Genomic DNA, 13,524 nt, shown 5'->3' with positions numbered 1-13,524 from the left:
AGTTGGGTTTTTTATAGTACACGCTTTTTTTCAATTTATCAATTATGGAGTAATTTTTATGTTCATCCCTTATAGATTATAAGGTATACATACAACTTTATTTTTATCTAATAACAATAAACTTTTATCTAATAAAATGTCAGGTTAATAACTATTGAACTAGTATTTAAGAAGTTATTAACATTTTTATACCTTGGTGTGAGGAAGAGTATGGGCAGGAAATAACTAATGATAAAATTATCAACACCTGAATTTCAATTCCATACATTACTATAAAATGTTAATAACTTCCGAAATACTGGTCCAAAGTTATTATAGAACAGTAATTTTTATAGATTATTATCTTTTAAAGAATCTAGTTAAATATGCATGTTGCCATTTCAAAAAATAAAATTGTATAAATTTTTTATAGTCTAATACAGTAGAAGGTATGAAAAAATATTATATACAAAACATTTATCTAAAAAAATAAAATAAATTAATTCTCAGAATATTTTTTTTTAATTAATTAATATTTGTTCCGTAATAATGAAGGATCATAAATATCAGCTTTGTTTGTTTGTTTGTTTGTTTCTAATTTAACTGTAAAGTATGTTATAAGTTAGCACTCAAATTTGAAATTTTCGCTTTATATTTCGGGGTATAAAAAATAATATAAAGTATTATGCATAGTGTATTGTGTATTAATATTAGTACAGGAAACCATTTTTATATAATTAACTAAATATCTAAGTATCTTATACACTAAATATTATTTAAAAAAAAATAAAACAGAATACCCAAAAGCTTTATTTTTTTTCTACACTGTTCGCCATTTATATAACCTTGGTAACTGTGTGTAGTCCACAGCAACGTACTGTTGAGTTTTATGAACTAATACCTATGGTATTAGGTTAATTTGGCAAGAAAAATTAGAAAACCAGAATCATATTTTATACAATGCTACTTGATATATATTTTTTAATTTGTAATATAAAATATACACATAGTCTTTATATAATATTTTTTCTTTATTATTTATTAGATAAAATAAAATCCATTCTTATTATTATTAAACAATTTTATAGTAAATAAGTATACACAAAATGTTTAGTTGATAGTTATTGAGCCTGTTGGTCTTTTTTTAGCTAGTTCTTTTTACTTTTAAGATATTTTTTTTAGGTTATTTCCTCCTAGAATAATCAGATTTTTTTTGTTTACCAAATTTTATAATAAGAGTCAGATATTACACAAACATTTTAAAGATACTGCTATACTAAGATTTTTTGAGCCAAAGATAAATGAGTAAAGAAGTCATTAAGTTGTTTGTAGGAAATTTAACTAAATCATTGCACCTGTATTATTGTAGTACACAACATCATAACTATTATTGTTATTAGTATATCAACATTAAAGATATGCTAATTGTCATTAGTATTGGGTAATGAATTTATAATTTTTATACAACATTAGGTATAATTAGAAAATATTTTGTCTATAACTTCAGTTATTCTTTTAACTTCTAGATAAAATTCATAAATTGAGGATTGTAGAATATGCAATATAAATTCATTAATTATATTTCAACATAAATTTTTATTTTAAAACATAAAATACTATATAGAAGATATTATTTTTAGTTGATGATTAACTACTTACATTTCAAAAACTTGTAACATTATTTACTCAATTAAGAAATTTTTATTTTTATTGAGCACGTTCTTCAGCAGCTACCCATCCTTTGGGTCGATCTTCATACAGAGTCCAATTTCGGTAGGGAGTTCTAAAGTCACCATGTTTCTGATGCCGAACTGCAGGAAATGTGGGCATTAGTTCAATATTTCTCATTTTACAATCCTTGTAGACCATTCCAAATAAACCACATCCTATTCCAAGCCATACAGATACTAAATAATATTTTGTAAAAGGACCCATTAATGCTCCAGCAGTAAATCCACCAATCGCATAGTTAAACACATCATCTTTTTCTCGTATATGAGTAGCACAGTAAGTTGAAATACAAAAAGCTGATGTTGCAGCAAACATAGGCGTCATTAACTTGTTATATCTATAAAATAGAATAAATGTATTTTAATAAAATAATTTAACTAACTTTATAATTGAATAGTATTATTACCTTATTAGTGTTTCCAAATATCCTTTAGGCTTGCTTACAAGAATAATTTCGGATGTTGCTAGGCCAAATCCTATAATAGATACTTTTTTATTGGTATAAAATAATTTTTTTACTAAATCGTGACCATCAGGAGTATCATAATAAGTATAATTAATAATAGACATGGTTACTTTTCAAAAAGTAATACTTATTCGAAACACAAAAGTTCAATTTATATTAGCTACTATGCGTTATCAAAATTGAACGTCCTAGCTTTATCAAAATTAATCAGATGGTAGTTTATTATATCATTTACAGAAATTGATCAAAATTGTCCAAGGAGAATATAAGTAATCAGTCTTGCCACTAAAATACTCGACACTTTTCATCTCAAAAAAAAATGTTAAATTTTTATTGGGAATCAACATGATTTTTTTTTATTATTTATGGTTTCGGGAAAATTTTTTAACTAACACAATAGTAAATGTGTAATATTATGTGTGTTTATAAAAATAAATTTAAAAAAGTAATAGCTGGTAATTGCTTTTTATTAGAGGTCATTGAGATAGATTTAGGCAATAACATATGCCAAAAATTAGGGGGTTTTAGCCTCCTAATATTTTGAAATTTTATATACAGGTGTCTCACCATGTTCTGACAACTTTAACAACTTTTAATTCAGTAAATATTTTGCATTGATTTTTCTTTTTTACAGTTTATGAAGCGATAAGCAAAAAAAAAATAAACTGAAATCGGTTGATTGAAAATTTGCTTATACTTTATTTTTTATAAAAAGGCGATTGAATAGGTCGGCGTAGTCTTAAGCAAGTAGATTGTACGTTTATAGATCATTTAGATTAGGCCTAGCTAGACCTTAGGTATAGACTAATCAAGCAAAGTCTTATACAAACTTAATACAAAGTAGGACTTATTACCCGTATTTACTTTATGTTAAAATCAGATTTTTTATTTGAGAACTTTTTTATTTCTCATCGCACCATAATTTTGGAAAAAAGAGGTCATTTAAATTTAAATGTTGATCTCATAGGTGAAATTAGACTTTTGTGTTAGACCAAACCAAAAAAAATTTGATCGAGTTTGAAGTTTTCGTGTTTGTTTTTTTTTTTGTACTATTCTAGTGAAACTAGAAGAACTTAGTCTATCAGTTGGAGAAGAATATTAAAAAGAGAAATTAAACTCAAACTTTCTCAAAATTTTTTCTATTTAGTTAACTCGCCATTCGATAATAAAATGGTTCTAATATACAATGTTCCAATGTAAAATATTTATAGAGGTAGAACTAATATTAATACGAAAACTAATATTTCGTTCCAAGATCTGTTATTGAAAATAATCGAACCATGTAGTTCTAGCATATTAAATATAAATTATAAAATAATCTTTTACTACATTGATGAAATGACACTATTTTCTACTGTGTTTTGTAGCAACTCAAAAAGAAATAAAATAGTTTGTGGGTTATGAGTTGTGAGTTAATATTTTTGTTGTTTTAATAATATTATTACTCAAGGTATGAATACGAGGGTTTGTAAAAAAGATCAAAACTGTTAGAAAAATAAAGTAATCTTTATTTATTAATATTAAATATACTTTAATCAATTGTCACTCTTTAATATCAATAATGCCACGAGTATTGGCGGTTAGCAACGATAGGTAGGATTGAATCACCTGGTGTGTCTACCCAGAATAGTATGGTGGCCATATATGAAACTCCTACTTAACTTATGACATAGACACGTATAACTCTGGTAACTAACCCCGATTGACTATTGATTTATGAAATTTACTTGGTATATTTTTTTATTGTAGATGATCACTTGATTTTTCTTAATCTATGTATTCATAAAATTTAATTCTAAGCCTTATATATTTTTGGAGAAATTATTATTTTCCTACCTTGATATTTTCAATAAAAACTCTGAAATAAATAGACGTTCCTTTTTGTTATGAAATTATTATCTTAAGTCCAACAAATTACTATTACATATTGATTATTATCTCCTGTTTCTTTTATAGAATTGATATATGTTTTTTATGCAAACTTATATTAGTATATTTTTAAACATTAAAAAATATATATGTAGCTTATTGTTATATTTTAATACATGTCATGTCATTTGATTTATTAATTAAAATCTTAAATAGTACATTGTAACAATAATAATATACTGTGTATATCATAACAGTTTTAAATTGTTAAAAACCTTTACATGCTATTTTTTATTGTTTGTGATTATTATTATTAGGTCTTATAAAATGTTTATATTAAAAGAACAAATATTTATTAGTATTATGAGTGTGGCATCAAAATACATATTACTAAAAAACTTTAAAAGATGAATACTCTTAACTGTTTATTCGCTAGTGAAGTCGTCCTATCAATACTTCTTTGCAACAACTGAAAAAGTTTCAATTGTAAATATTAAAGATATAAATAAATGGTATAGGGTGTTATAGTATAAAATATTAGTGAAACTTTTCATTTTTTATTCTGGTTATTTTCCATAGTGTGATATTTTTACACGTGTCAAAAAGTGTATAAATTCAATTTTGACTTTTGCTAAAGTTAACATAATTTTAACTCGAAATTCGAAAGTGGCAAGAACTACTTTGATTTAGGTTTTTAGATTTCATGATATAAAGAAAATTAGTTTTTTCCAATTTGACTAGCCAAAGTATACTTTTCGTATTACCATTACGTGCGAAAATGGTTAAACGTATTTCGGATTTTCTAATATTAAATTTTATTATCACAATTGAGTGTATGTCTCGGATGATGAAAGATAATTTACAATTGTATGTGTTTTAAATCATAATTGATAACTTCTCCTTTTATTGGCGGAAAATATTTGTTCTTTAGCAATTGATGTGTTAAGAACCCTAATTATTATGTACGGAATTATAATTTTACTTTTCCACGTGAATATAAAAAATTTAACATTTTCGATTTGATGATATATTGTGAAAAAATATACTATAGTTATCAGTGAGCCAATATCAATAACAATAGGTAGGGCAAAAATTGTTTAAATTTTAAAATTTCTAACCACCCCTTGAAAATTGCATGGCATACTTTTTGTGCTTTCTTTCTAATAATTATCTTAAATAAATAAAAAAAAAAATGATAGCACTATTAATTCTTTACGAAACTAGGTTATACATTGTTGGATTGGATTTAATATATTTTACTTAGTTTAGCTTATTTTTTTTATTAAAGTATGTACAAAGCTTGCATATTCTGGCATAACATTTTTAAACTGATATCAAACTAGTATTTCATTTCATCGGCCAGGCTATTAATAAATCGGTAAGATTCGCATATTTTGCCTAGTAAATATTTAATAACTATTATAGACAATTCTATTGAACACAAATGTTTAATTGAGTTGTAAAGTTTTTGCAGTTACATTTTTTAAACTTAAATAGATTATAAAGTTTTCAAATTTTAGTGCATATTGATTAATGTTTTAATTACTTATAGAGATATAAATGTAAATTATCATTCAAATAAAATTGGTATATTAAAAGTAGTTTATTTATGTTTAAACAAGAAAATAAGGAAATATTCCTATTGAGTTTCAAGTACGTTCGCAAAAAGGTATCACTCGAGTATGTTCCGAGATTTTGTGATAGATTATTTCGTAATCCAAATGAGTCTCGAAAAAATTAATGCTTTTTACGAGTATTGAACGAGAATGTGGCCAGTTCATTTAGTTACCAAGTGAACTTACATCAGTTTTATTTTATCTGTCAGTGATAATGTTTTTAAGTTTATTATAGTATTAAAGTTCTTTCAAAAATATCTTTCTGTGCTTTTCTTTTTATCACATTTTGAATTACTTGCTGTATCAAGTTTTCATACATTTTGTGGCTATGATTTAAATGACTGTCTAAAATAACATTACCTCTTCTATCGGGTTTCATGTAAAATGTACAACTATTTTTAGTACATTGCATCTTTAAATATAATATTTTAATAATTAAAAAAAACTTAATTTATACCGGTTAATAATAATTATTTTCTTATTGTTTTGATTCGTTAAATGATCTTGCGGTGGTATTTTGAAAGTTTTGTGAAAACGTATGTACTTTTAGTATTATGACACTTGATTTGCATGTAAGTCATCTTTTTATTATTACTACGGACGCAATCGAGCTACATGATAAAAATTGCTGATGAAACTGCGAATGCAATTGGGCTGTAAAAAGATAAAAATTAAATAATTGTATTATTATTATGTTTTTCCAGCAGTTTTGTTTTTAGGCAATTTTCAAATAAGTAGTAGACAATTGTTTCCGTATAAGCAGAGTCGGTGCTAGATATTGTGGAGCCCTTTTTTATTTATGCAGTAAAATAGACTTTTCATCTAAGCCTGTAAAGACCTTTAAAGGGGGGGGGGGCTTTAGACAAGTGCACGGGTTGTATCACCTTATCACTGGTTCTAAGTTCCCTGTTCTGCTTTGAAGGTACATATATTTAGTATATTCTGTTGTACCTAATATCTACATTAAGATGATTCAACATTTTCTTATTTGAGATTTATGTAAAAATGTTAAATCATTGCATACATACATGGCATTCGTGCTTTTCTTGGTAGCCAAGCAATTGTATTACATTTGAAATAAAATTACAAACATTCAACGTACAATTGAAAGGTACCTCGTCGTCGACATTTAAATAGTTTTCCTCCGTGAATTTTTATTACGCGTGTGTTGATAATATTGTTGTTTCGAATTTCTGATTGGTTTTTTTATATCCGTGTGGTACCCGTGTAATAAACTGAAAATATTTGGTTTTTTAATAAAAGTTGGTAATCGGTGTGAAAACCAAAAGCTCAAATGTGAATTTCTTATTGAATTGTATAGGTCGAATTATGTTAAACCTTAACGATCAATTTTGTTTACTATTTTATGTTGTTATGTGGGTTGTTGAGCGTATAACAAGGGCAATACAATTGTTGTACGCGGGACATCCGGGACGCATTTGCATTGTCCATTTTAAATGGCTCATAAGAAGACGGGAAAACAAGCAAAGTGCGTTACCGCCGTATCACTAGTGCAGAAAAAATACAGCGATTGGCACTGCTCCGTGTGACTGTGCTGTGTGGAAACGGCCTAGACTGCCACGGTAATGCGTCCGCCCAACAATCTTCAGTACGAACCGGAACGCTCTGCTGTGGGCACTACGTCGCGCTCAACTATTTTTATACTTCTTCGTTTTCCACACTTTTCATTAAATAAAATATACAATATCATTGATAAAACCCAAATGACCAGTGCCGGTGTTAGATACGACGATTGTATTATTATATGACATTTGAACATCATGGATTAAAATAAAAAAAAAAATACACATTAATGTGCTATGATATATTGGTAGTAAAAATAATTTTTTTTTGAGGCAAACATCGAATAATTTAATAAATTGGTGAGTTAATAACTGTAAAAATTCAACATTTTTTCACTTTATATTATTTTTGAATTGGAATTTTTTTTTTTGATATTTTGCACGACAACAAAAGAATAAATTTTTTTTAATTTTTGAAAAACATTAGCACTTACTTGATTATATAGTATTGTTTACAAAAAAATTGTTTAAGTAATTTAGCTATCTAAATATCGACTTAATCAGTCAATGTAGAATTAGATTTTCATCGTATATGTGTATTACAAAATTAAAAAATTATTATAATTATAAATACAATTATAATTACTTATGAATTTTCTAATTTATTAGCCTTTACATTTTTTTTTATGATGGTTTAAATAAAAAAATTGTTTTATTTTAAAATTATCTAATTGCCTGGAGTTCAATTAGCAAATTGAAAGTCATTAACATTTCGTTTTCAAAACGGATTCAGTTTAGTTCATCTGATAATTTTTTCTTTCAAAAAATATTTCCCAGAAAAGAATTTTTAGTTAAAATTTTATTTTTTTTAAGTTAGATAAAATGAAGTAAAAAAAAAAAATGTTAACAAGATAATTAAAAAAAAATATCTTTATTTTAAATAAAACATTTTTACATTATTTTAAAAATATTGTAATAGAGAATAAGTAATTCAGAAATTAGAAAAAATAAAAATGATACGTTTTGAATTGAATTCCCTTAAATATAAATAAAATTATTTTATTTTTATTTGAGAATGTAAACATTTCATCATTGATATTTTGGTGCTAAATAATTTTTGATTAAACTCTCAGTATTAAGAAAAGAAAGTTAATAAGTGACTTTTAAATAAAAGATTTTGATTGCAAAATATTATATTATATGTGAAAAAAATGAAGTAAAAAAAATTTTTACCGTTAATTAAACTAATAAATATGCTATTTTTTTAAATATTAATGCAGAATATCATTTTTATTAAATATAACTTTTAGTAATAAATATTTCACTTATAATAATGTTTTTCTTATAAATAAAAATCAAGTTAATTTTTATTAGACAAGTCTTATCATAAACAGCGTTGATGGTGTTAGTGAATTTGAAGTGATGAGACCCTTATTAATTTTAATAAAAAAAAATTTTTAATTACTGTAAATAGGGACTTAGTAATATCCATCCGATAAATACCAAATGGGCAGGCAAGCTGAACTGACATTACTTTAAAATATGAAAGTTATTTGTTAATATGAAAGTAAATTAATTGTTGAAAAGATTGATTTTTATCATACAGATGTGATTGAATTTTGCTCAATTAAAATTTAAAGTTGTTGTTACATAATATAAGTATTTGGTAAATTAGTATAATAATTTTTTTGGACACATAAATTATTCTAAGTTTATATGTTAATACTATTGTTTGTAAAATATCTAGCTAACTATATGATATGAAGCTTTACTTGTGAAATAATGCCAAATTTTTGTAAAGATGAACATTTGCACTAAGACATATTAAACTAATTGTTTAGAACAAACACCTATTATTAAATACCTTGTGTTGTAACGAAATGTTAGTTCTAGAACTTCACATTTATTCGGTTGCTGTTTTCAAAGGGTTCTTCATCATAATATTATTACTAACTACAAACTTATTGTCTTCGAACTATCAATTGTTTACTTAAATTTAAAAGACATTACTAATAACTAATGATGTTCGGTAAAATGAAATATTTTACAATTTAATTTATTTTACAAAATCAATAAAAAAATATGATTAGTGTTTTTTTCTTAATAAAAAATAAACAAAAGGTGCTCACTCTTTAAAAAATGAAAATTAAAATAATAAATTAAATTTTATTTTTAACATACTCTCTTACAGCTTATTTATGATATTTCACTATTAATTATAATATCTATAATCAATGGTATTCCTTTACAATAAAAGAAAATAGATACAAAGTTAAGTTTGTAAGTAATTTTTTTTACATTAAGTAAATTGTTTTATAACAACCACAATCAAAGGACTAAAAAAGTAATACACCCCATTAAAGAACAAACTGTTTTATTATTCGTATTGCTCTGAGGCAAACTATGTATATAGATCTTTTTACGGCTTGAAATCAAAATTAATACAACTGAAAAAAAATGATAGTATCTCCTTTTAAAATAAGAAACGTGTTTTAATATTAATAAAAAAACAAAAAAGATATAGTAATTATTATTTAGAGACAGTTATAAATTAAAACCTACTACAAGAAAAATATATTGTAGTAATTAATGTCAGTTATAATTTAAGAATAACAACTTTTTGAAACAAATCATAAATTTGTATAAATTATTATCTGTTTAAAATTTAATTAGTAAAATTTATTTTCAAAGTTTTCAATAAAATACTATTTATTTGAGTTTATGCAGGTCTATAATCACTTATGACAAAACTATAGAGGAGTTACCAAAATAAATATAATTACTACATATACATAAAATATAAGAATATATCATGATATTTACTTATACAATTATAGTATATTGAAATAATATACATAATTATTATATAAATTGAAATACTATTAATAAATAATTAATCAAATTAAATCCCAGAATAATGATTGTAAAGGGTTAATTTTATTTATATTTAAAAATACGATGTTTGATGTATAACTCTTATTATAAATATATATTTTTGTTAATAAAAAAATTAACTTCATTTTTTGGAATCGCCAATAAATGTTGATAATTCACCATAGATCATAAAATGAAAAAACCTATTACAGTTGGGCTGGGCAAGAAAAGGTCCCAACACAGTAGGGGTTAGTATAGATTCAAATTTGACAGTAATTAACATCACTACGATAAATAGTTTCAAGAAAAAAATGTTTTAAAGGAAGTGGGATTAATCATTACAACTTCCTTCTTTTAATACGCCTATGGAATAGGTACTAAATTGTAAAAAACCTAGGAACATGTTTGTAAAACAATTCATATTAAAAAAAATCGTAATATTTTTTTTTTAAATGTTATACCAAAGTTACTATTTCGAAACCATCTTGAGAGCCACATAAATAGTTGACTAGTTTATAAAAAAGGAAATGAGGGATTGTAGTACATAACTTCCGGGGAACATTTCTTCTATCACCTAAGTGAGATAAAAATTTTAATTAATTCTAAAATATTTGTCGAAAAGACACTAATGACGATCATTTTTTTTTTTTATACAAACGTTACTATTTTGAAACCTCCCTGTGGGCAGGTTTTTTAATTATATATTTATATAAATATAGATTGTTATATATAGATTGTTCAGTAAATAAGGAAACGGGTTTCTATTGTTATTGTTGTTTATAACAATTGACCCGTTTCCTTACTTACTGAACACTCTATATAGTGTTTTAAATGTCAGGTTATTTCAAATTTTATTATAGTAATTTATTAATAAAATCAATTTTCAAATAATAGTTTTTTAAATGTACTAATAAAATAACAACATTAATAAAAGAAAAAGGAATATATAAAATATTTATCATAAATGAATAGTATTGATTCATGCATTTTTCAAAAAGATATATCAACATAAATTTAAAAAAACCCAGCACAGGGGGGTCACGGCACGGTGGTGACGTGGCATAGTTGAATCAAGTACAATATCTGACATTGATTAAAATCATTATCATAAAAATCGCTTCGATGCAAATCTTTAAATAGTGTTTAATTTAAAAAGAAATAGTGGATTATTACAAAAGTTACATGATCTGCTAGTTCCTTATTAATATCCTGATTGAGATAAAGTATGTCGAATGAAAAAGGGATTATTGAAAAATATTATTACTCATTAAAAAATTATGTTGATCCATACACTTTTTAATAAGTTATAGCATTATAAAGTTAAAAATGTAAAAAATAAAATCGAGAATTTTCACACAAAAATAGCATTCGGTAGCCATTTTTACCATGAAGATAAAATAAAGTCCGAATTTTTTTTTTCCATAATAAATTGTGTTGATCCATACATTTTTAAAAGTTATAGCATTTAATGTATAAAATGTAAAATATAAAAACTAGAATTTTCACACAAAAATAGCTTTAATTTAAGATATATATAAAAGTGACAGACTTTCCGGAATACTTTCAATAGTTAAGTTGAAAAAGTTAATTTTTTGTGAAAAAGTTGTCATTTTAATACCCCCTGTGGGCATTTATAGGGTCAGATTTATTTTTTTATATAATTAAATTATATAAAATTTTTTTTAAATTAGCGATTTTTAAATTTGTCATTTTTTTGGAGGTTTCCCCTATTTACGGGAAACGAATGAAATTTTTTCAATTTTTGAGCGCAATGTCTTCGACTAGATACGATTTATGATCTTTTGACGTATCGTTGAAAGAAATCGGTTCGGTGTGAGCTGAGAAAAAGTTGTAACACACACAAAAAAAAAAACACATATTAAAACCAATACCTTCTCAATTTCGCATCGAGGCTAAAATAATTTATCATTATTATCAATTGTTATAATAAGAAAAAGAATAATTGTTTTAAAAACTTTACGTAAAATTTTCAGGATTTTAAGGAACTTGATAACTCTATTTTAGTCCAAATATAAAAATACAATTAACTACTAATAAAACTTTCATATAAATAGGTTGGAGTGATTATTGTAAATTAAACCTATAATCAACTAAAATAAATTAAGGATTTCGAAAAATATGTTCGGTTCTTAATGTGTGGTTAGCTTAACATTTTTCAGTAATATTTAGAAACTTTATCCCGCGATTAGTGGTTTTTAATGGTTATATTTCGTGAGAGATCTTCATATTTTGATAACATCGTTATGGTCGTTATGTGAAAATTCATAAAAAACCTTCATTTGTAATAATAAAAAAAACTTACATATTATAATGTGTATTGAAGGGTCTTGGACAATATCTATATAATATTAGAGGCGTAAACTAACGGAAAATAAAAATTCAAATAAATGAGAGAACTATGTAGTTAGTTCACATATAATTTTGAAATATATGTATTGCTTTTCCAATGTGATGAATTTCGCAGATTTAAAAATTACTTAAATATGTTGTAGTTGTGGTACTTTAAATTTAGACTATAAATTATAACTATCAAAAATTGTGATTTAATTACAACTCTTTACAATAATTGTAAAGAGATGTTTTTAAATCACAGCAAATAATGAAGTAAACTATATTGGCCACAACATTTTATTAAAAACTTTTAAAATACATTTTTAGTTTGATAATTTTAAGTTTTTTTACTAATTATGTTATTTTATTGTACTCTTATAAAGTTATTTATTTTTTTAATTATTTTGTTGAGAATATAATTTAAATTAAATTATTTCTTAAAAGTTTTATCGAATGTTAAATGATTTAAGTCCATTAGCATTTAATCATTTTTATGATAATGACCACTCGTTATGGAACCGTGTATTATTAGCTCTCATTATAAGTTCAAAATTATTCAACCCTTAGAGCAATACAACTTTTGCTACAACATGAGTTGAATGTATTGTAAAATATACGATTGGATGCAAATTTCTATCAAATTATATAACTAGTTGTAAGTTAGAAGTTTCCTATTTTATTATACTATTTGCTCGAGTTTGAAAGAAATACTTCTGGTGTAAAAGTTGATAACTAGTTTACTTCAACTGTATTTAATATTTTGACAAAATAAAATTTACAACTTTAATTTTTTGTTTAAAGTTATATTGAGTTTCTAAATCAAACATGAACCCTTGTTTAGAACTTACACATTATTTTAAAAAGATTATTTAAAGTTTGTACAGCTCAATGAAAAACCTGTAACAAAATAAAAAAAATTAAATATATACAGAGTAAATTTGATATAATTGACAAATATTATAATTTTTATCTACTTATATTTTTTATTTTTGTAAATCAATTTTGATCGACGTGGATTATATTTTAAATTAATTATTATTATTTTTATGAATATTTTTCTATGCATAGAAGTATACATTTTATAGACTAGTTTTAAAAAAAAATGTTTATACCA

General features: G+C 24.4%; 2 protein-coding genes across 3 annotated transcripts in view; one reads left to right on the top strand and one right to left on the bottom strand.

The window, feature by feature from the left end:
- Positions 1-1,022: 1,022 nt before the first annotated feature.
- On the bottom strand, positions 1,023-2,359 carry LOC126895522 (uncharacterized). Of its 2 annotated transcripts, XM_050667481.1 has the most exons (3): positions 2,117-2,359; positions 1,639-2,047; positions 1,023-1,172 (listed from the first exon to the last, which is right to left on the bottom strand). In XM_050667481.1, exons 1-2 carry the CDS (start codon positions 2,278-2,280, stop codon positions 1,687-1,689), a joined length of 525 nt encoding a protein of 174 aa, XP_050523438.1. In that variant the 5' UTR covers positions 2,281-2,359; the 3' UTR covers positions 1,023-1,172; positions 1,639-1,686. The 2 variants fall into 2 exon arrangements, with proteins under 2 accessions (XP_050523438.1, XP_050523437.1); XM_050667480.1 differs by lacking the exon at positions 1,023-1,172 and having other exon boundaries at positions 1,556-2,047.
- Positions 2,360-7,258: 4,899 nt separating this feature from the next.
- The window catches only part of LOC126895500 (probable G-protein coupled receptor CG31760), an 86,802-nt gene continuing 80,536 nt past the window's right edge, over positions 7,259-13,524 (top strand). The window contains exon 1 of the mRNA XM_050667437.1: positions 7,259-7,544. The gene's annotated coding sequence lies outside the window, so the exon portion shown is untranslated. The remainder of the gene's footprint in view (positions 7,545-13,524) is intronic.

Source organism: Daktulosphaira vitifoliae, unplaced genomic scaffold (genome assembly GCF_025091365.1).
Source record: "Daktulosphaira vitifoliae isolate Bord-2020 unplaced genomic scaffold, ASM2509136v1 Scaffold_1, whole genome shotgun sequence".
NCBI lineage: Eukaryota > Metazoa > Arthropoda > Insecta > Hemiptera > Phylloxeridae > Daktulosphaira > Daktulosphaira vitifoliae.
The sequence above is the reverse complement of the archived record's forward strand: the minus strand, read 5'-3'. Positions and strand labels throughout refer to the sequence as shown.